Source organism: Rhipicephalus microplus, chromosome 6 (assembly GCF_043290135.1).
Source record: "Rhipicephalus microplus isolate Deutch F79 chromosome 6, USDA_Rmic, whole genome shotgun sequence".
In the NCBI taxonomy this organism is placed as follows: Eukaryota; Metazoa; Arthropoda; class Arachnida; order Ixodida; family Ixodidae; genus Rhipicephalus; species Rhipicephalus microplus.
In genome coordinates, this window is record NC_134705.1 from 196,543,385 (window position 1) to 196,568,519 (window position 25,135).

Below are 25,135 nucleotides of genomic sequence, written 5' to 3' on the forward strand. Positions count from 1 at the left end.
TCTCTCTCTCTCTATATATATATATATATATATATATATATATATATATATATATATATATATATATATATATATATAGTGTGTGTGTGTGTGTGTGTGTGTGTGTGTGTGTGTGTGTGTGTGTGCGAATAAAAACTAAGAACGAACAAAATTAAAGTAAAGGTTTAGAGGGACCTAGTACACTAGCGGGGGTGTGATGTCTGCAGATTTCAACATTCCCACAAGGTCATTTGTTATCACGCTTTTTTTTACCTTCCATTAGGAAGAGATCATGCAGCGCGAAGTACACTGCACTTTGCAGTTCCATTGTGAAATTCGAAACCCGCGGCGCGAACACGACGAGCAGAGAACCGCACTTTGCGGTGATAGTATGGCGCAAGCTCGAGAGCTTCAAGAACGGTCAGGAAGAGAACAGAAAAGCGAAAAAGGAAGGTTTGATCCTTGTGCAAGACCAACCGTGCCGGAGGCACAGTAAAGCGTACAGTGCGAAATTCGATCCTGGACCGGCACGTCAGTGGAAGCGAAAACGTGAAACGTAAGGTTCCAGACGCATATACGTACAAAAAACATATTTAATAAACAAACAACCGCGGTGGCACAAAGTTTGAAACTGCGCACGTTCCCAGCGAGTTGTCTCGATCACACGGCGTAAGGCTGCAACCATCTTGTCTATAAGAAAGCGTGCCGAATTCCACTCCACTCGTCCAGTTCAACCTCTTGCCCTCGCTTTTGAAGGCGTGCAACCCTCGTGAAACGTAGATCCTGATAGCGAATATGGCGTCGCACATTTCGAAATTGCGATCTGCTTAAATATATTATACACCGCCGCATCTCTGCAAAACCACCTCCTTCTTCCATGCCGGGATTGTGACATTCATCAACCTGCTTAGCACCACAACAGTTCAGTTGCTATCAGTAAAAATCATGGTCATGCATTCCAATTGAGGCAACAATGAAACGTGCAAAACGTAGAACGACAAGGGACCTCAATAAAAATGTCAGATGGCCATATCAGGAACGGCTGTTCAACGACAGTCGCGCCACCTATAGAGGGCATCATTTATGTAAAAATGACGAGTAGGGTACGCTCTGTAACTTGCGCCCCTTTGAAAGCCTCATGTTTTTCGCTCTCTGGTACACCGTGTAATTAGCGTACGACTTCGAAATATATTTCATAAATTGTCTGCTTCAATATATATCAGGATATCTTTAATCAGCACTGGTTTTCTTCTAGTCCGAAGGTCGTTCTGAGAATCAATTACACGACGAGTTTTTTTTTTTTTTCTCTTCGCTGTGTCGCGTAGATTTCGTAACCTCGAACCACGAGATCTGCAGTAATTACATCTCCGCCGAGAGAACTCTTGGCGCGCATTTGAGCTCCTTGAATAAGCGTGCAATGCCAGTGTCGTTCTCTTTCCTATGCGACAAATTTGACTGATGTAACAAAGTGCAAAATGGAACAGACCGAGGCGGTGCATCATTTAATTAGGACTCGAAAGCTCGTTCCAGTTCACGTAAGGCCTGTGGCGTTCTGTTTCTCGCGAAACTCATTCGTCATTCGATTGTAGCTGCACAAAGAACGAATAAAATAATATAAAAGTAGACGCAGATGCCTCGGCGTACTTAGAATGGTCTATTTTATGTAATTCAGGGGTTCTTCAACTTTTTAACTCGATAGACATGCACCGGCAGGTTGCTAAAGCACAAAAGGTCGAACGAGTGCAGCTTTGTTGGACCTTCTATGCTTTATAAAGCACGCCATAGAGCAGGGATCGGGAGATTTTGACCGCCTGGAATTCCGAAATGTGCAACGACATCGGAGAGTACACGGGCTTCTAGCATTTCACCTTCATCGAAATGCGACCGCCATGGCTGGCATCGAACACGCGCTTTTTGCGACAGCAGTCGAGCTCCATAGCTACTGTTCTATCGAGGTAGACATTAGTTGTAGTGCTGCGACAACAACAACAACAACAACAACAACAACAACAACAACATCAAGAAGAAGGAGAAAGAAAAGAAGGAGAAAGAAAAGAAGAAGAAGAAGAAGAAGAACAAGAACAAGAACAAGAACAAGAAGAAGAAGAAGAAGAAGAAGAAGAAGAAGAAGAAGAAGAAGAAGAAGAAGAAGAAGAAGAAGAAGAAGAAGAAGAAGAAGAAGAAGAAGAAGAAGAAGAAGAAGAAGAAGAAGAAGAATAAGAAGAAGAATAAGAATAAGAATAATAATAATAATAATAATAATAATAATAATAATAATAATAATAATAATAATAATAATAATAATAATAATAATAATAATAATAATAATAATAATAATAATAATAATAATAATAAGAAGAAGAAGAAGAAGAAGAAGAAGAAGAAGAAGAAGAAGAAGAAGAAGAAGAAGAAGAAGAAGAAGAAGAAGAAGAAGAAGAAGAAGAAGAAGAAGAAGAAGAAGAAGAAGAAGAGAATGATGATGATGATGATGTTGATGATGATTCGGTAAAATCGTAGGCGGCATCATGGAGGCTACGTTGCCAGATGAGGAGAAGGAAATATTCAAAATAAACGAGACAAAATTATGATTATGGCTGTGGTGATGCCCAACAGTTGTAACCACGCAAATTTGAAATCCAGAAGAGGACTTACGATGCCACGTGACCTCGCTCGACATACAATCCAAGACACTCGCAAGCTTTTACAGCTCCACTCTCCGACGATTCGCACAGCGCGGGAGTTGCTGAAAACGTGTTTTTTTTTTTTTCCTTCATCTTTCGTTCCTAAATCTGTGACCACCTGCATTGGCATGGCCTATTTACCCAAGTTTCGGCGTCTAAATGAACCGCTTAATAAATTTATGCAGCTCCAGGCGCTACGCAATCACGTCACCCCTTTGTTGGTCTCCATTCCCAGTACACCGTACTCAGCACAGAACAGATGAGAAAAAAAAAAGAAACCGGGAGATAAGTGCACGGATTCTCACACCACGAAGTCTAAAAGCGCTAGCGAGCTTCTGAGAGATAAGTCCACGGATTCTCACACCACGAAGTCTAAAAGCGCTAGCGAGCTTCTGTCGCAATGACACAATGTGCTTGTGAAACGTCGCACGGCCTAACTGTTCATTACGATGGCACGATCGCCATTGCGTTACACCATCTCTATCTTCTGGTGACAGCCTTGTTAGCTGAGCTGGATTGCTTGTTTTTTTTTTTTTTTGTCGTCCACGGGAGCATTTGTAATTTCACGCTCTCGCCAATGACACCGTAATAACCCACGAATAGGACGCGCTTGATGTAACAGGGCAGGGGATCTTCGTGGCTCAGTGGATGGCGTTGCGCTGTGGTGCTTGATGAAGAAAGTTCGCTGTCGAGCCATGGTGGCCTCATTTCGATGGGAACTAGATGGGATGAAACACGAAAAAAAAAACACGGCTGTACACCGGTTGGGAGGTTCAAAGAGGGTTCAACTTAAGTGGAGGACGACGTGGCAAGCAATGTAAAGGAAAATGATATACGTGTAACCCAAAGGAACAAGAAGAGAGCGGAGTGTATCAGGGAACAAACGGGCGTTTAGGACATAATGGTTGCAATCAAGAAGAAGCAATGGTCATGGGCAGGCCACGTAGTGCGAAGGCACGATAACCACTGGTCATTAAGGATTGCAGACTGTATTCTAAGAAAAAAAGGCAAGCGGGTGAAAGGGAGGCGGAAAGTTAGGCGGGTAAATGAAATTAGGAAGTTTGCGGTTATAAAGAGGCGCAGCAAGCGCAGGACCAAGTTCACTGGCGGAACGTGGAAGAGGCATTTGTCCTGCAGTGGGCGTAGTCAGACTGATTACGATGATGATGGCATCAGGTGGTCATGTTGCTAGAGTACACCAGGTGGTACCAGCCCTGGCCACGGTAATCTTAAAATATGCCAAGCTAGAGTGGGAAGGTCGGACCAGCTGGCCACACTAAGGTACACCTTGATGTAGGGGGCAAGTGGCACCAGAGGGCCAGAGTACCTTTGGAGTAATAACAATAATAATTAATGGTGTTTAACTTGCCGAAACCACCGTTTGAATGTGAGGCACAACAAAGTGGAGGGGCTCCCGAAATTTCGACCAATTGTGGTTAACGTGCATTGACCACGCGCAGTACACGATCGTCTAGAATTTCGCTTCCGTCGAAATGCGACTGCCACGGCCGGGGTGAAACCATCGACCTACGGGTCAGCAGCCGTACATATGGAGTACACGTAGCTGGAGTGTAGAGATCGCACCTTCTGACCAGAGCACGCCTAGGGTATACAGCTATCTAAAGTAGAGACACGGCACCAAATAGATGGGGTACACCTAGATAGAGTGGAGAGGTGGCACCAACTGGGCATTGTATATCTATAGTACACCTAACTAGCGTAGTGGCACGAAGTGGCCAGGGTACAACGAGAGTACTCTTAGCTTAAGTGGAGAGGTGGCAGCAGTTGGCTAGAGTGCACCTAGCTAGAGTGGAAGGTGGCACCTTCTTTCCGGAATACTCCTAGGTTATACCTATAGCTAAAGTGGAAAGATGACATCAACTGGCTAGAGTTAACCTAGCCTAGAACTACACCAAGGTAAAGTGCAGAGGCGGCGCCAACTGGCCTGAGTACACCTATGGTGCACCTAGCTGGAGTGCAGAGGTGGCACCAACTGGCTAGAATAAACGTAAATTACACGTAGTTAACGTGGAGGGATGGCCCGACGTGGCAGCAACACACCACATGTTCAAAATTATTCCGGATTCTCACTATAAATGCGGCATCCTTCGTGTCATATAACAGTTCGAGCCCGCAACGACATAAGGCTCAATTAAATTGATTCAATATTTAACGCCAATTGCGCCCAATATACGTAAATATTGTTTCTTGCCACATAAAACATGAATGTATGTACACGCTAAAATAAACAATACATATACAAATATGTATCGTTAATGTACACATATATGAATTCGCGCAAGTGTGTAACAGTCCTTTACAATCTATAGGAATGCTCAGGACAAGATGAATGACCGAAGACATGAAAAAAAAATCAACAAGGCAGCAAATGCCTCGAAGAAGACAATATGGGTTGTGAAAATGTTGGATCCAGCAACATCTCATGTTAAAAGATCATACATGTTTCATCATAATCAACTGTGTGATTTCCTTGTGGCTTTTTACTTCTGTTTCCACGCAACCAAAAAGAAGGAGCAATTGATACAATGAATTGTAGCCCTCATTTCCCTAAATGCGAATCATGAAAAACGATACAGTATCCCTATCGCAGCTAGGCTGTCCCAGATTCCTTACGCGCAACCCTGAAGGGAGAGCCGGACTCAAACAAACCGCCGGGTACGCTTCGATCCCTTCACTGGGACGGAACCATAATGTTTCACACTATAAGACCACCACGACAAAGGAGGGAAAAATAAATGAGGGCAAAGAAAGGCAGTCTGGCCGAACCTGTCACTGGAGTGGCACAACGCGAGTCAAAACAACGCTTCGGTGACGACGACAACCATCGAGTTGGAGGGCACAATGTCTCTGTATATCAACGCCGCCAGCGGCGACGCTTACCTCAAAAGGCGCCAATGAATGCACACCTCCCACTGCTCCCTAGGAACCCTCACCGCTGCATTTTGCAGCCTTCAGTTCTGTACTGTGCAGATGCCTGGTGTCAGGGTGCACGCACGCGCGCACGCACAAAAGATAACGCCACAGGGGGCCGCGAAATTGCAGCGATCAATTACGGCCGCTCTCTTCTCTACCTGCCCAGGCACCTGACAGGCTAAAATTAGGCACAATCAATAAAAGCCATGCACTCGTATTTCTGAAAAAAAACGGGGGGGGGGGGGGGGGGGACTGGGATTTAACGAGGATTTTGCTTTTACCACGGTGGGGTAGAACGGCGCCCTCGTGATTATTTAAAAATCAAGATTTCGCTCGCGTTCTTTGAAAACCTCTAAGCAGATATTACAGAAGGGCTTCCTTTTCGCGTGGGATTTCATTATTTAGTTGCCGTGTACCCGGCCGAATCAATGAAGGCCGAGTAAGTCGTTCCTTCTTATTTAGTGCCATAACTGCCACGTGGCATGGGGAGGGGACAAGGCCGCCTGAGAGAAACCATGTTTCTTGGAATAGCCTCCAGCGAGTGCACCTTAAAATCAAAATGAACTACAAGGGCGAATAAACGCAAGGCAGATCATTTCCCATTTCTTACCACCGATCATGCCATGACCTCAAATGGCCTTTATGCCGGCATACTGAACGGTATTCCTTCGGATAGCACTTATTTTTTCAAAAAAAAAAAATGACAGCATTTCCGCGGGGTAAACGATGGAGAGTGGGGCGAAGCATCCGAGCGTCCATTCGTTCTTGCTTCCGTCCGTTCACGCGTACGTCTGTGTGACCATCCGTGCGTGCGTCTGTTCGTGCGTCCGCACGTTCATCCATGCGTCCATCCCTGCGTTCGTCCACGCATCCGCCCCTGGGTCCGTCCATGTGCCCATCTGTCCATGCAGCCATCCGTGCGTCCGTCCATGCATTTGTCTGGGCGTACGTTCGTCCATCTAATCAACACTCCAAGTACCACCATGTCGCATCTTTTCATCATACATTCCGCATATAGAAGCACCGCCATCCAGCGGACATTTCAAGGACTAAACGAGAGGTGGCACACACGCACACTTTCTTACGGCTTTCGCTTCGTGTCTACATCCCACCTTTAACCACATCGAGTTCATGGTATGTACTAGTACACTGTATTCATGGCACTGCGGCCGAACGCTCGCTAAACCTTTCTAAAACCAAGGAGGTTACGCCCAGCGAGTATAACGTAGCAACTTTTTTCTAGTCAGATAGTGCTCAATGTACATGCCAATGGCTGCTAATGGGGAAAAAGAGATTGGAGAATTTGGCTTTTGTTTAATGCGCACGCTGTGAATTTTTTCGGTTCAACAACGCACAGGAGAAATCTCCCACCGGCACCACCTTGCAGGTCAAAGCGTAAGACATGTTACGCACTACTACGAGTGACGAACGGGTGCAGATTTAAGGAGCTTCGCCCCTAAAAACGCGTGAACCATAGTAGAGTACATGTAGTACGCTAAATCGTTACCCCCTTTTTTCTAAACACAACAATTGATTGATTGATATGTGGGGTTTAACGACCCAAAACCACCATATGATTATGAGAGACGCCGTAGTGGAGGGCTCCGGAAACAAAACGTGTGAACAGAGCAACTTTTAAACTCAATAAGAACACACAACACTATCGATATAAATTGCCCTTGATTAAGAAACGACTGAGAGAGTATGTGTTTCAGGCAGTCGTGAGGGGGCCTACACCCCTTCCGAAGTTTTCCAATTTTGGTTGGACACACACACACACACACACACACACACACACACACACACACACACACACACACACACACACACACACACACACACACACACATATATATATATATATATATATATATATATATATATATATATATATATATATATATATATATATATATATATATATATATATATATATATATATATATATATATATATATATATGTATATATATATATAATGCTGCGACAGGTTCGCCACATTCAAGTAGCCCGCCACAATCATCGTGGCGCCAGCACCAGCAAGACACGGCTCGGCTGGCATGCGCCACACGTTCGTTCGTTGCAACAACGAGGAAGAGGAAGATATTCGGATCTGTGCCACTCGGCTACTCGAACTTGACGACCATAGTTGTTAGAATCGTGGGCACAAGTTCGCCCTAATAAAGACGCTTGTTTTTTTAACCTGTCGGCGTCAGCATCGCTACATTTCTGGTGGAAGTGCTGGGGTATGAACCGAAGCCCCGCGAGCTCAAGACAGCGTAGCCCCGACGACCAGCGTATCAACCCCGTGGAAGTGACTCCTGTACACCAGAGGGCAAGTCGCCGTCTTCGAGGTGACTCACCTGAGTTCGGTCCTCTTCACTTCATACCAAGGGGAATTCAAACGATGGATGCCACCACTATGACTAGCCAGGTAACACCGGCACAAGTGTTCATTAGCCAACCGCACCAGCCGCCAGTTTTCCACGGCGACTCGTACGAGGATGTTGAAGATTGGTTGGACCTGTTCGAGAGAGTAGCGAGCTTGAATGGATGGGACGAAAGAGAGAAGCTCCGTCGCGTATACTTCGCCCTGGAAGACTTCGCGAAGACATGGTTTGAGAACCATGAAACCTCGTTGTCTACCTGGGAGGCATTTCGACGACAAGCGGTGGCTACGTTCGCGAACATAGACCGGAAAGAAAAGGCGGAGGCAGCTCTTCAATCGAGGAACCAGCTAACGAACGAGAGTGCTGCTATGTACATTGAGGACATGGTCCGCCTGTTCAAGCGTGCGGATTACAACATGGCTGAGGATAAGAAGGTGCGCCATCTAATGCGCGGAGTGAAGCAAGAGCTGTTCGCCGTTCTCGTCCGCAACCCTCCGAGCCGGTTGCTGAGTTTTACTCGGAAGCGACGGCCATCGAAAAAACACTGGAACAGCGGGCTCGGCAGTACAACCGGAATCTTAACTGCGCGTCGGCACAGGTATTCCCCGGAGGCGTGCGAAACGACGTTGAAGCCCTGCGAGAGCTAATTCGATCAGTTATCAGAGAAGAACTGAGCAGACTGCATATGCCCCAGACTTCAGCTGCACTATCTGTTACGGACGTTGTTCGTGACGAACTGAGGCAGGTGATACGAGAGCCAGAGCGTGAGCTGCAGCCGGTTCGACCTATCCGAACATACTCTGAGGTTGTCAGACAACCCACCGTACACAGCAATGCAGCAGTTGCGATGGCGACGACTCCTCTCCCACCTGCGGCACGCAGTGCACCTCGTCCACGGGAACCGACAGCTACCTATCTGCCCCCAGGAGCACGTAGCACACATCACTATGTGGAGCGTAGGCCCAGGAAAAGTGACGTCTGGCGTGATCACGAGCGCAGGCCTCTGTGTTTTCATTGTGGGGAAGCGGGTCATCTGTACAGGTTCTGTCCTTACCGACAGGCTGGATTAAGAGGCTTCCCGTCATATGCACCGTGCCCCCGAAACGGCGAACGACCAGCGGAGATTGAGGAGTACTTGTCGACGCGCCAGAACTCGCCAACTCTACGCCAACACCGGTCACGGTCACCATCGCCTATGCGCTACCGGTCATCCAGCCCTCGTACACCTTCAAGGCAGCCTGGTCATCGCTCTCCCAGTCCACACCCGGAAAACTGAAGCAAGCGACCTGTGGAGGTGAGGCCGCTGATAACGTCAGTTACGAAGATCCTCCAATTTGGTTTGAAGGTGATGACGGTGTATTTCCGGTAGATGGGTGCAGCAACGAAAACGTTACTTCAGATTTGCGGTTGAGAATGGAAGGATGGGAGCTGAATGCCTTAGTCGACACCGGTGCTGATTATTCAGTGATAAGTCACAAGATGGTGAAAAAGCTAAACAAAGTTGTGACACAGTGGAGTGGATCGCAGATACGCACGGCAGGCGGTCACATTATTACGCCCCTTGGCAGATGCACTGCAAGACTTGAAATACGGGGCTTTATTTACGTGGCCGATTTCATTGTGCTGCCAGAATGTTCAAGAGAACTCATTATAGGAATGGATTTTTTGCGAGCTAATGGCGCCGTAATTAACCTGCGTAGGTCCAGCGTGTCGTTTTCGACTGAACGAGCTATACCTGTGGAGGAATCTGAGGAACGACGCCTAACTGCTCTACGCGTTGTTCATGATGACGTAACTGTGCCGCCACGCTGCAGTATAATGGTGCTCGTAGAAAATGATGCATTGTACAACCGCGAAGGCATAGCGGATACAAATGTAGGACTGTTTTTGAACAAAGGTGTCTGCGTAGCCAGGGGTCTTGTTCACTTGACGAATGGCCGTGCAGATGTCCTACTCACAAATTTCTCCAATGAGCTTCAACACATCGCTCAAGGCACGGCTATCGCCTATTTACACGACTTCTGTATGGCGACTGAACTATGCAGCTTAACGACATCAACCACTCGACCAGTGGCCTGCAACACCGACACATCCGTGACTGTCAATCAGAGCCTTCCGGACAGTCAGAAGAAACAGATTTACGCCTTGGTAAAAGAATTCTCTGATTGCTTTTCAAGTACCTCGAAGGTCCAGCGCACGTCAATCACGAAACACAGAATTATAACGCAAGACGACACGAGGCCTATATGCCAGCATCCATATAGGGTGTCACAGAAAGAACGAGAAATTATCAAGAAGCAAGTGGAGGAGATGCTTTCTGATGATGTCATCCAGCCTTCGAATAGTCCTTGGGCGTCTCCCGTAGTGCTCGTTAAGAAGAAAGACAACACACTTAGATTCTGCGTCGACTACAGAAAACTGAACAGTGTAACTAAACGAGATGTCTACCCCTTGCCACGTATCGACGATACACTAGATCGGTTGCGATCCGCGAAGTTTTTCTCCTCCTTAGATCTGAAAAGCGGATATTGGCAAATAGAGGTCGACGAGCGGGACCGTGAAAAAACGGCATTCGTAACACCAGATGGCCTCTACGAATTCAAAGCGCTTCCATTCGGCCTCTGTTCCGCACCAGCGACGTTCCAGCGAATGATGGACACTGTCCTCGCCGGATTGAAATGGCAGTCATGCCTAGTGTATTTGGATGACGTAGTGGTATTCTCTGCAACGTTCGACAAACATCTAGAGCGACTACGCACAGTATTGGAAGCCATCCGGTCAGCGAAATTGACAATCAAACCCGAAAAATGCCACTTCGGCTTCGAAGAGCTGCGATTCCTTGGACATGTCATTAGTTCCGATGGTGTTCGTCCCGATCCCGAAAAGACAGCCGCTGTTCAGAGGTTCCCTACACCCAGAGACAAAAAGTCAGTGCGTCGATTTTTGGGTTTATGTGCCTATTATAGGCGATTTGTGTAAAACTTCTCACAGATTGCGGAACCTCTTACAAAACTGACAAAAGACGACGTGCCCTTCACGTGGGAAAGCGAACAACAGAAAGCTTTTGACGAATTAAGGAAACGACTACAAGGTTCACCAATACTTGCCCATTTTGATGAGACAGCCGACACTGAAGTCCATACCGATGCCAGCAATGTCGGCCTCGGCGCCATCCTTGTCCAGTGACAAAATGGTCAAGAGAAAGTGTTAGCCTATGCCAGCCGCAAACTATCAAAAGCTGAGGCAAACTACTCTGCAACTGAAAAAGAGTGCCTCGCAGTCATCTGGGCCATAAACAAGTTTCGACCCTACCTTTATGGTAGACCATTCAGAGCTGTCAGTGACCACCATGCTCTATGCTGGCTGGCAAATCTCAAGGACCCGTCAGGTCGACTAGCAAGATGGAGCCTTAGGCTGCAGGAGTATGATATTACGGTCGTGTACAAATCTGGAAGGAAACACAGCGATGCCGACTGCCTGTCACGCTCTCCCGTCGATCCAAGTGTACCTGAAGAGGAAGACTTCCCGTTTCTAGGCGTTGTCGACACATCCAAAATTGCTCAACTACAACGAGATGACCCGGATTTGCTGGCACTCATACAACACCTGCAGGGTCTCGACGTTCAAGTCCCTCGCATATTCTCCAGAGGGCTCTCCGCGTTCTGCCTTCGAGGAAGTGTCCTGTACAGGAGGAACTTCGAACCTAATGGTGAAACGTTTTTACTAGTCGTGCCCACAGCCATGCGAGAGGAAATTCTGCACGCATGCCACGACGAGCCAACATCTGGACACATGGGTGTGAGCCGAACTTTCGCCAGGATTCGCCTGAAATACTATTGGCCTAAGTTGCTCGCATCAGTGCAGCGCTACGTGAAAACTTGTCGTCAATGTCAACGGCGCAAAACTCCACCCGTAAAACCAGCCGGCCTTCTCCAGCCAATAGACCCTCCAGATGCCCCATTCCAACAAGTCGGCATGGACTTCCTAGGACCTTTGCCGACATCGTGTGCAGGCAAGAAATGGATAGTCGTAGCCACAGACTATCTCACCCGTTATGCTGAAACTGACTCTCTATACAGTGCGACAGCTGCCGAAGTCGCCAAGTTCTTTGTGAACAACATAGTGCTCAGGCATGGTGCGCCCATCGTCGTTATTACGGATCGGGGCACCGCATTTACTGCAGACCTAATGCAATGCCTGATGCGCATGACAAATACCGATCACAGAAGAACAACGGCGTATCACCCTCAGTCAAATCGCTTAACCGAACGCCTCAACAGAACTCTGACCGACATGCTATCAATGTATGTTGATGTTGAACATAAACAGTGGGATGAAATATTACCCTACGTAACATTCGCATATAATACAGCCGTTCAAGAAACAACCCACGTTGCCCCTTTCGAACTAGTATTCGGCCGAAGAGTGACCACCCCGCTTGATGCCATGTTACCACTACAGGACGAAAGCAGCTATCCACCTGACTTAGATGACTTCTTGCAAAGAGCCGAAGAAGCACGGCAAATGGCAAGATACCGAATACGCCACCAACAGCACGTCGATTCTAGTCGCTACAACAAGCGACGCAGTGACACACTTTATCATCCCGGTGACAAAGTGTGGATATGGATACCAGTGCGCCGCCGCGGACTCTCTGAAAAGCTTCTTTGCCGATACTTCGGCCCTTATGAAGTACTCAACCGTATCAGCAACGTCACTTATGAAGTTAGATCCGCTGGACACGTGAGTTCAAGACGCCGAAATCCCACGGAACTGGTCCACGTAGTCCGCATGAAGCCCTTTCATGACAGAACGTCGAAGAACGAGTGAGAGTGCGCGTGTATCTTTTCATTGTCTTAAGCATCGGGACGATGCGTCTGAGGAGGGGGGCAATGCTGCGACAGGTTCGCCACATTCAAGTAGCCCGCCACAATCATCGTGGCGCCAGCACCAGCAAGACACGGCTCGGCTGGCATGCGCCACACGTTCGTTCGTTGCAACAACGAGGAAGAGGAAGATATTCGGATCTGTGCCACTCGGCTACTCGAACTTGACGACCATAGTTGTTAGAATCGTGGGCACAAGTTCGCCCTAATAAAGACGCTTGTTTTTTAACCTGTCGGCGTCAGCATCGCTACAATATATATATATATATATATATATATATATATATATATATATATATATATATATATATATAATTAGGAATAAAGGAGCACACTTACGAAAATTTGATAGTTGTTTACTCTACGTTTCGGCCATGGCACGGCCTTCGTCAGGATTAACGAAGGCCGTGCCACGGTTGAAACGTAGAGTAAGCAACTATCAACTTTTATTTTCGTAAGTGTGCTCCTTTATTCCTAATTATATTTGCACCTGACCCACAGAATTTCTTTTTTAAATCATATATATATATATATATATATATATATATATATATATATATATATATATATATATATGATTTGTTGGGTTTAACGTCCCAAAACCACTATATGATTATGAGAGACGCCGTAGTGGAGGGCTCCGGAAATTTAGACCACCTGGGGTTCTTTAACGTGCACCCAAATCTGAGCACACGGGCCTACAACATTTCCGCCTCCATCGGAAATGCAGCCGCCGCAGCCGGGATTTGAACCCGCGACCTGCGGGTCAGCAGCCGAGTACCTTAGCCACTAGACCACCGCGGCGGGGCATATATATATATATATATATATATATATATATATATATATATATATATATATATACAGACGCACATACCAACACACTGGTGGAACCCCTACCTTTGAAAAAAATTTTACTGTACTCATAAAGCTCATTACGTCGTAAATTAGCACCCAATAGATAGACAAGACGGTACTGAAGCTTAGACGGTGATATGCCGTGTCGGTGAATCGACAGTTGCCACACCAGGCATACGGCGGCGGATCACTGAGCGTCCTGACAAGATCGGCATTTTTTTTCCCCACTTTTGTCATACCCCTACCGTCGAGACAACGCACGGGCTTCTTTCTTTTCTTGTTTCATTCTTTCTTTCTTTCATTTTTTTTTCGTTCGTTCGTTCTCACTTTTTATCGACTTCCGGCTCTGTCTATATTTTTTTTAGAGTAACCTCATATAGATTTGCACTAAACGCCATTCGGAAGCACTCGTGAGGAATTCTTTTTCGAAAGTACGTTTCGTGATTTTTAGCTTGTTGATTGGACCACCGGTTCGATGGTTTCTCCCTGTTGTACATTGCTTCGCTCTGTCTCGCCTTCCATTTTTTTTATTTATAATCATTTGTCCTGAGGCTAGCATATAGGCTTCAGGAAGACAAAAAACAGGAATAACCTTAATTTGTATGGCCACAAAGTGAGCACGTTTGACAGGTATATTTTCTACTGTGTTAATGTGTAGGCTGCAAATATAATAATGATTTAAATTAGAGGCGACTGTTAGTAATTGATTTGCGTGTCTCGTAGTGGTCCTCGCTCGTCGGCGTTCGTGTTTCCAGGTTTTTCCGGGTGTGTTGATAGGATTAACTTTGCGCTTCATCGAGGTGCTGAAGCGGATCTCAGATGCCATGTTCCGAAACAACAACATTAATACATGAATGAGTATGAGCCAGTTGCTTTCAATCTACCACTTGTTAATATAGACTAGTTACACGGCCACTAATGCATCATTCATTGCACACTTATGCTTATTGTTGCGCTAATGCTATTGTTCGCTGTATAAATGAGTGTTGATATGTAATATTCTCATTTGTTTTGTGCGTCTATTTGTGTTATTGTACTATTAGCACAGCATTTCTCCAATTTTTAAATGTTACATTCCCTTGCTGATACTGTAATTTATTAGTTAAAAGTGTGAATTCCACAGCTGATGTCATACGAGGCCCTTCAGGCATTCTCAGGTGGTTCTTATAAGCGCTTATTGCGTGAGACCCCTCCCCACTCCTAAATTTAGTAGAAAGAAAAGATTACACTTGAGCTGACCTAATTAGGTCAGCTCAAGTGTAATCGAACAAGGCACCTACACAACTGCATACGTACTGCAATGAAGCCCATACGCGGTTTGACAAGACCACATTACACCGTAGATGTGCACATCACTTCCCGAACAAAACTGCTTAGGGCAAGTAGAGTGACTTGCCTACGCGATATCATGCGCGCCGTCTTCCAAGCGGGATTTCCACCGCCACGCTTGAAGGCTAGCAACGTTGCTGGAGCGCGAAGAAGGGATGCTTCTGCGACTTCGTCCTGCACGAAGGGTATGCGCCGATTCTCGTTCCAACTCGCGGCTTAAGCGACACGCCGGATTCACGCTTGTAATAACGCCGCGAGACGAGTTTCTCGAAGCAGCCTGTGCGGGCCGCAGCGAGCTACAGAACGCACGCACGCACGCACATATACACACATGCACGCATACACAACGCTAGAGGAACACACACACTCTCACACAACGCGAGGCGGCGAAGCGCAACGGAGGGAAGTGCTGACGAGGAAGCTATGGAAGTCTAGGTCTTCGCGGCATACATTATTCACGCCCGCTCCATCTAGCAGATGGGAGGGGGGGGGATTGAGGGAAAGAGCAGGGTGAAGAAAGGAATCAGGAGAGAGTGCACAGACCACTAGCAGTGTGGTCCCGTGTCTGCGGCTTCGCAGTCGGGGTAAAGCAATTCTGCTGACGCCTAGCGGAAGGAGCAAGGTTGCTAGGGGCCATAGGGAACAGAATAAATCCAGAAAAGGGGAAAAGGAAACCAGCTTCGCGGAGAACGAATAGGGAACGAATGGAAGGAATGTAAGCAAGCCGTAAGGACAGGGAAAGGGGGAAATAATGGAAATCGGAATAACGTCTGGAATTCCGCAGTCTGGCAGACAAAATGGAATACGAGGGCAATCTTCCGAGGCGCCGCTCCTAACTGCTGACGAGAGGCGTTGAAACAAGGGCACTTCGCCGAGAGGAGCAGGTAAGAAGTGCGGGTACTTAGAGCATGTCGAGGGCGAGTCGACAGCCGCATGTTTAAAAAAAAGGAAGTACAATTGAAAAAAAAAAACAACAGTGATTGTGAGAATGTTGAATGTTCGGTGTGCCGCTACTCCGGTCGCGTTCATATTTGCATAAAACATGGCGTCTCTATCGTTGCACGCTGCCGCGAGAGTGAAAAAGGCGAGATGGGTAAACTGTTGGTGAGATGCAGTTTTCTTTTATGCATGAATCGCTAGCGGTATAGTTGGAAACGATTGTGAAGAATGCTTTCCCTCTTTTTTTCTTCTTTTTTGCTTCACGATCAAGGAAACAGATGCGCACCCATTATGAGGGTCGGTTTCGCTGCACCATCAGCCGAGTGGCATTGCAGAAAGAACAACGTGGAATGTAACCCTCCGCGAAGTATAATACGTGCCGCTAATCACGGCTAGAAGTGTGCGAACTGCTGCGCATTCTGCTCCCTGGATTATCATTAAGGTGGGGACGGGAATAAGGGGGGGGGGGCAAAGATTCACTGTTCGTATTCCGTCGGGTGATCCGTGTGCCCAAGTCAGTTGGTGAAATAACTGTATCGAAGGCACCTGCAAGTGTATGGGGCGTACAAAATGTCCCGTCTAGGTGACGGCTAGGAGTTCTTGAGTCCTTGAACCACTGGGTAGCTCAAACTCTGTGCAACAGAGCTCTGTTCTCGAAGTCTCCTAGCACACAGAGGCGATCGCTGGAAGCTGCGTACCCATAATTGGTTGTTTTGCTTGGGCATTCCCACAGTATATGTTGCAAAGTGGCTCTAGAACCACTGTTCTCATCTGTCTTCCACATATCTGGGTAAATGAGACGTGGGATACACGTCACAATATTTCATTATTCCAAAGCAACTAGGCCACCGTCACGACCAATGATCTACTCTGTCCTCACGTGTGTGTCCCGTTATCTGTTATGTCCAGAGTGAGTAGTATTTCAAGCGAGATGAAAGAGCAATAATAGTGTTACGTTTAGTAATGTATTTATTACGCTGTGACGTACTGGTAGACTTGAAGGGGTCGAGCACCGGAGGCCTATCTCGCTAGCCGAACGTCCTCTTCTCTAATCTGCCTGTTTCCCGCTACCCACCGGCTTATACCCAAATCATATATGCAGTAACAATAGCGAAAGTTGGGCTAGTTGGTGGTTCACGCTTGGGAAATAAAAACAGCGCAAGAATATAGACAAGGACAGAGGAAGAGGCGATATTGTCTCTTCCTCTGATTGTCTATATTTTTACGCTGTTTTTACTTCCCAAGAGATGAAAGAGACTGCTGCCGCAGATCTACTACACCAACACAGGTGAGTAAGCCACGGCTGGGCGTGCCCCTCTTCAATAACAGCATCGTCATATCTTCGCGTTCACGATTTATTTCAACAGATCTCTGAAACATCGCGCTCAACACTCCTGCAACGCTTCAGGAGCGACCAGGACGTACGCAAAGGGTTGAAATAATTAAAAAGTTATTCATACGCTCGCATGCAAGTAGTGTACACGCAAAAGAAAAAAAAACTAATGAAGAGCCAGCTACGCACTCATAGCTCGTGTTTGTCGTGCCAAACAAGGAGATCTCCGCGAAACAGGGGAATACTCCCTGCAGCGAACGACATGTCGCGTTAAAATAACTGGAGGCGGGAATGAAGCGAGGCTGCACACCGTGGTGATGATAATAAGTGCAAAACACTTTCGTGGTCAGGGATGTGTTATGCTGTCGTTGATTGGTGAAACGCAAGAAAAAACCGCGCATTAAAAATTAAAAAAAGGAACATGGTGAAATCAAGCGGTAAATAGAAATAGGAAGAACAAAATGAAAAAAATAGTAAGAAAAATAGGAGTGAATTGAAAAAAATTGTTAAAGAAAAAAAATAAAAATAAAAAAATGTCGGGAGGAAATAAAAAGAAGACTGTGTGTTTAGAAAAAGTGCGTAATGATCGAGAGTACTAGTCACTCTACTATGGGAGAGCTCAAACCTGTCCCGTGCATAGAGTGTCCTAATATACAATAGAGGGAACTCTGGCGCTAGTGTCTGTGCGAGCTTCAAAGCACGGCGCTTCAGCGAGCATGGGAATGATGGGTAGTACTCTAAATCGTTCATCACTTTTTCTGAACACACACAGTACACACATTTGTCTAATTTTCCTACTTCTGGCCTGCTTTTGGCTCCGTGTGGGTTCATGTGGCTTGGAGCTGTTTTTTCACGATACAAAAATCAGGTAGTGTTCAGCGGTTGCGCTTCACCACCTTATTATTTTAGACTTACCTTTCCAAATCGGGTCACGAAGTTCAAAAGGGCTGAATCTTCTTTTAAAACAGACCCGAAACACAGCATTAAACAAAGTCGCAAGTACAATTCGCCACCCGCAAGTACGAAGACTAGGCAAATGCGTGTACTACCCATCATTCCCATGGTCGTGGAACGATCGCAGCGACCGAGTCCCCTCTAGTTAATATTAGTAAACTCTATGGTCCCGTGTAGAGAGACAATAAATTATGCAAATTAACGAAGTGACTGCTGATGATGGGGTGAAGCAGTGTGCCTCTTATTATGAATCATGACCTTCTATTTTGTTCTGGTTGAAAGTCTTTTATTATGTGTTTGTTAACTTTGCGTTCTGCCATACGCTTTGACAGATGGGTGCTTAAATGTAGTTGTGTTTGCGGTGTTGTGGCCTTTTATTTTAATTGTTTTGATTAACATGCTTTTGATTACCTTTTTATTGTTCCCAGATGTTTAGGTTTATACTTCTGCTGTAGACGCCGAAGGCAGTTCATGGACAGAAGATCATTGTGTGGTTTTGAAGAGGCCCTTAATCACCTTTTTTAAGCAACCATGAAATCGGTTCACTAAAATAGCTTATCGCCTCACAATTTCAACACCACAAAAATTTTAAGAATCCGTCCTGTACAAGCGGAGTTGCAAAGATTTATCATGCACTGTAATTGCATTCTTTCTTCTCTTGTCCCGATAAAAGCGCTGGAAGCTAAGAAGGGAGGGATTGCAGGGGCAAAGAAAATACGTCAGGCGCACCTCGTACCTTGAGAGCTTCTTTTTTTTTTCCTTCGAAAACGCTGCGTTTTCAGTGATTGCGTGCGCACGCGTGGACAAGTGGCGGCGTCTCGCGGCGATCCCTGTAACCGCCAAGGGCGCCACGTTCGAATCAGCCAATGGCTGATAGATGGCCTTCTACGAGTGATTTTTTAGCTTCTTTTGTCATTTGTCGAGAGATAAAAAAGCAATATATAACTGACTTTGATCATTTATTGTGAATTCCAAGCCACATGCTGCGCTATCATACATGCTGCGCTCGCGTGTTCTAGGTAGCCTCTACAGCCGATCGACAGCGTTTTCTGACCATGCCCAAAAAGTGTTGCAGGGCCCTTTTAATGTGCTTCACCCCTAAAAGGCTACTCAGCTTCGAACTTTCGTCAGGCTTGGCACCACCGCTGCGAGGTTACTTTAATTTGTCTTCTCCTTAGTTCATCAATTCAGTGTAGACTACGCTCAGTTACAGCCGAAGAGGTTGGAGTCGAAGCTTCCGCAATGCTTAAGCCAGCTTTTGCCCCCCAAAGATCTCGGAATCATGCTCTTTTTGGTGGTATCCACTTAGAAATCAAGTGGTTTTTATCTGTTAGTCTAATGACTACGTTAATTATAAATTAAAAGATAGTTATCCCTGATGAAAGAACACATAGATACGAGTATAACTGAATTAACATTCCGTAAACTTTGCCTTAAATTCAAGGCTTACTAAAGAGAACTAGCCACACAAAGACGCACGATATGACCAGATATACTTGCCATGTTAAGTTGGCTTGACGTGTGGGGAAAACGCTACGCCGATATAGTCAAGCGCTGCTAACAGCTCGTCATGCCCTAGTAAGGCGACAGCCACAAGCACCATTTTACTGTGAGTACAGATTCACTCATTCGTAATAATTTCCACATAAGGTTGACACCTAAGAACAAATATAAGTTCCGCCCCCAGAATTGCGACGCGCCTTCCCACCTGCGAAGACGTGCTAGTCGTACTTGGAATGTTGACTAGATGGACGAGCGGACACACAGACCGATGCATGGACGGACGCATGGTTGGACGCAGGGGCGGATGCATGGACGAATGGAGGGATGGACGCATGGATGGACGTGCAGACGCACGAACAGACGCACGCACGGACGGGCGGATGGAAGCACGGACGGTCACACAGACGTACGCTGGGACGGATGGAAGCAAGAACGAATGAACGGACGGATGCTTCGCCACACTCTTCATCATTCACCCCGTGGATATGCTGCCATTTTTTTTTTCTTTAATAAACGTGCTAGCCGAGTTCCGCTTGATTCGTATGAACGTCTTCGCGGCTAATGTCAATATCACGCGCATTAAGAATTTAAGCTTCGTCGTTACTTCATAAAAGATTTTATTTGGCTTAGCAGCGGTGTCAGACTCCTCGACGAAATTCGCCACTATACATTCACGTTCCCAACCTAAAGCCAGTGACACAAAGATGTGTCTGTATTGAACAGGTGACTCCCTGAAACAACGCGAGACGTGCTTGACGTCACATACATAAATAAGCGTTCTCAGACAGGCATTGAGATGATGTGGAGCGACGCTGTCTTTTTTTTTCTTAATCTGTAACCTAATATAATCCTGTCAACGACAGACGATGAGGCAACTTGTTACAAATATTTTTCGTGTCTATGCTGGAACACCGTTCTTTTACACAGAATGAAAGCAGAAAATAGGGATCAAGAAGAGGAAAAAATCGAATACAGAGATTAAGGAAAGAAACAGGTTAACGAGCGGCAAGTGACGAAAACAAACGCCCAAACAAGAAGAGGACACAATAAGGGACATAACCTAGAGTTCACAAGAGGAAAAATAAAACTGCTTATAACTGAAAAGGCTGTATTTGTAGAAACGAGCAAAGAAAGAAGAAATGGTGGAGCTGGAAGTAAGTTGCAATGAAATGATGCAAAAAAGTAGAAACAAGAAATCGTATACAAAACGAATGAAAGGAAGGCGCACATTCCGAAAGAAAGTAAATAAAACGGGTAGAATCAGAAAAGGCAAAAGGGAACCAGGGAAGCGGGGAAGCGGTATCGCAGCAAGGGTTGAATTCAACGAACAGGAAGTAGCTGGGTAACCAGAGTGATAGAACCAAGCGGTACAACACTTCTACCGAAGGCACGCAAGGCCGGACGTAGAGACGGAAGTGCGAAAGGATTAGTCGGGAAATAAGGATGTAACGGTGATTTTCAAACTAACTGGGGAAGCGAGGTCAGAATGAGTGAATTGCGCACAGGAGAAGAAGGGGGGGGGGGGGGTAGAAAGGAATTAAGCCCGAAAGGAAGCGAATTAATGATAGATGCGGAAGGATGAAAAGAACAGGAGTGTTTTTGGGATAAAAACGAGGACGTAGGGAAAGGTCGTAGGGAAAAAAGTCCGGAAAGGAAACACCAAGGAAGAGAAAGAGAGAACTGGCGTGGGCCCCAAATGGCAGGAAGTTCCTTGCTTTCGACAGGTCGAACTAATTGACTCACGTTAAGAGCGTTTGACTGCGCGTTTGCGTACACGTCGTCTTCGAAAGGCCGCAGAAAAGCGGTGGCATCACCATCTGCCACCGACCCATGCAGGTCCCATTAGCGCTGCTCCAAATTTAATTTACTTTCTTGCTAATTACGTGGCCCACTCAGAAACAGCTCCAACGAGCACCCCCCCCCTACCCCCACTTCCTTGCGCTGTGCAGTAACACCGGAATAGCTAGGCCAGGTCGGAAGATATTTGTGGCTAATGAGACTCGTGTTTCTGAGTAACTCGATTTGTCCTTGGGTCTGGTCCTCTCCCTCAGCTTGTCGCTACCCTCGGCTGTTTATTTTCTTCCCCTTTCGGGAAATCACCAAGTTCAGCCTTAATTCTTCAGAATTGCACGCACAGCTCCGAGTGTTTTTGTGGCCGGAGATCTGAGAAAGGAAGCTTTTATGTGCACGGTGAAAGCTATACAGCAACGAGCCGCGAAGTTGAGCCTGAGCCGGTCAGCATGCGAATATATGTGAATCCTTATTACGGTGCACACAGAAACATCACTCGAATACTAAACAGGCTGATTCTACTTATTCCGCGATGATATGACTTTTATTCGGCTCTTCCAAAAAATTAGGAATCTTGGGAGATCACCCAGCTACAAAGACAAAAACCGAAGATAGTGTGCAAAGTTCAGTCACGAGGAACAGTTCTCGTCGACAGCTGTTCACGGAAGCTCTAATGCCGAGCTCCGTAAAGGCATTTTAAGTAGCTACAGCACGGAACTACAGAACCATGTCACTTATATATTGGTTCCGTTACGGGAGATGTGATGAAGAAATACCTGTTTGTACAGCGCACTATGGCCTTTAGGCGTTATGTGTCGGTGGATCGTATACGAAGGCAGTCTGTATTATTGACATGGTCTACATGGTCACGAATCTAACGCAAGAAAAGCAGTAAAAAAAGATATAACCATGGAACCAGGTAAATCGTCACATCGGCTACGAATTCATCCATAAAAGGTGACTTGGCCGCCGAAGCGGCTTCATTCTTTCGTTCTGTTGAAAAGAACGTCGTTTAGGCATCAAGTCGTTTAGCGATTTCAAGCAGGATATACTGCTAATATTGTACCCATAACGGGTTAAGTCATGTATTCTTAATCTTTGTTTCTTATATGAAGCACAACCACACAAAACTTTAGAGCCTACACTTCGAACCCTCATTAATAGTAAACAACGTAGCAAATAATGTAGGACATCGTCGTGCCTTTTCGCGGTGTATGGAGGCTGAAAAACTTTGCATGTTGTGCAACTTTCGCCTTTATTTCTTCATACCTTCGGTTTAGAGGTACTCAAGCTCTTGTTAGCACGCGCATACGCTGGAGCAGCTGCGCGTTTGTGACGTAACAAAAGGCACGGAGTATTCACTTGGAGGAGAATACCCAAGATGACGCGATGTCGATGCGGCATCTGCTTTCCAGAAGTACCGCACAGAATAGAGCGGTTTCGATCCCAAACTATCATCATATAAAACATCGTATTCGTTGAACACGTTAATCTTTACACGTACCATGCGGGACGCACAATTCACACGCATAACATCAAACCGTACTGGGTACACGTAAAACACGAGCAACGCCCTCTGTGAAAGCATAAGACAGTATTCACACTTCCAGAAAACGTTAAGGCGGAAACAAACACGTAGGCACAATGGAACGCAATGAACAGGACGGGCGAGGGTTACTGTGTGCCCATGTTAAGGTCAGCGCCGTAAAGTTTTCTCGAAATATGAATCTCCACCATCTAGCTCAAACCGAAATTCTACTTGAACACTTTGAACACTGATATATCCCGCGGCCACGTACGTGCTAGCGATGCTTTTAAAGAAGGCATTACAATATCGCTCAGCGTACACAATACATAATTGCAATAGTACTTATGAAAATGCAAGCATGGTCTCTAATAATTTAATCTCTTATAGAATTTGATAATTATGTTTATAGTATTATTTCTATATCTATATTATTCTTGTTCCACTGCACATCACGTGTGGGAGACCTAAGGCCGGTAGGCGGACTCTCTGGGAGATTATGAATAACACTGCTACCAATCAATAGCATTTAGAGTGTTCATTCACATTGCCTCGAGATGTAGTCTATTTTCGCCGCCTTGTTTATTATCGTCGACTCATAAAGATGCGGCTTGTCAAGCTGTTTGGTTGATCTTTCTTTTTTTTTCCTTTGTCACAACCACCTGCTGTGTAGCCCTACGCGGTAAATAGGCAAACTCAAAACATGGATAGTATTCACCATGCAGAGGCAACCACTCACCAAAGCGCATGTCCGTCCACGCCTTGCGCAGCATCCTGGCGATCCGGTGGTAGGCCCTGAGCACGGACGCCGTCACGCCCATGGTCAGGTAGGCTGGCCCCAGATCTCCGGCGACGCTCTCTTCCTCTTCGTCGTCGTCGGACATTGGCCACGCCCCGAGGGATTCGCGCCCACGTCCTCCCTCCGGGGTCGTTCCTGGTCCGACAGCGCCTGACCTGCCGTCTCGGCGAAGCCGCCGCCGCCTACCGGAGGCTGTGTGCTCGTCTGCCGACCGGATCACGCGTGGAGGACCTTCCAGTCACTGTCTCGCCTCAACCTAAGCGTCACACGCTGTTACGCCTCAGCTGTCGCACCTCAACTAAGCGTTACAACTGGACCTGCCCGACTCAAGTATACTTCGGGATACCTGTCGACCACGAGATTAACTGCACCCACAGTACGACCCCACGCCTTGCCTCGACCTATCCAGTCTTATCCGACTTTGAACCACACACACCGGTTCTCTCATGAATGTTCTCACTGTAGTCTGCCTTTCCTGGGTTTATTCGGCACTAATACTCGACACGTTCCAGGAAATTCTTGCGACTGCTCTGCTGACGAAAGCTTCACTAATTGATTTCGCCTTTCCCGGACCTATCTGTACCACTGGAGTTTAGCTGGCATGGGCCTTTTCTGGACCTTTCTATTAAAAATATGTCGTCCGTTGACGAGGCCTGCCCCACTTTGTGGGTGCTCCCACCTGGCCCAGAAAGTGCGTTTATTTGGTAACTGGCTCTACAGATCTCTATTCGAGATTGTTGAAAAAGCTTAACTTGTTCTGCCTTTTTACCAAAGTACGACGTCGACCATGCATTCAGCTTTGACTTGAGTTCAGTGCGAAGCCTGTGGTTCAGGACGGCGCAGGTTTCGTCGAAGAGGTGTCACTCGACACGCTTATGGCAGCGTCTGTTATCTATGCTGGGATCTTAGAATATTGTGATCGCCTTTGTTCAAGCTTGTAGAATTGTCTCCGCCTGTCTTTTTACCGTCGTACTGCTTCACTGCTAATCACCAGCTTTCTTACACAACATAGTTACATTGTTGTATTTCTTACCTGAGCTCTCCTAATTAACTCTGTTGTGAAGTGGTTCACATGCTATCCTCAAGATCGCACCTCTTTTTTTAGAGTTTGATCTATACGGCAGAAGAGTACAACTATGCTTACGGCTTCAGACCTGAGCAATTGAAGCGGTTGGTCTACCAGCCGGTTTTTTTTTTCGTCACCACCTCTACCACAACGCACACCACTCGGCACT

The 25,135-nt window shown here is 46.4% G+C and overlaps 1 protein-coding gene across 1 annotated transcript in view; it reads right to left on the reverse strand.

Moving 5' to 3' along the window:
• The window catches only part of LOC119166845 (A-type potassium channel modulatory protein KCNIP1), a 242,545-nt gene extending 218,206 nt beyond the window's left edge, over positions 1–24,339 (reverse strand). Inside the window, exon 1 of the mRNA XM_075867463.1 lies at positions 23,841–24,339. Coding sequence (XP_075723578.1) covers positions 23,841–23,985 — 145 coding nt within the window. The 5' untranslated portion in view covers positions 23,986–24,339. The remainder of the gene's footprint in view (positions 1–23,840) is intronic.
• Between the last annotated feature and the right edge of the window lie 796 nt (positions 24,340–25,135).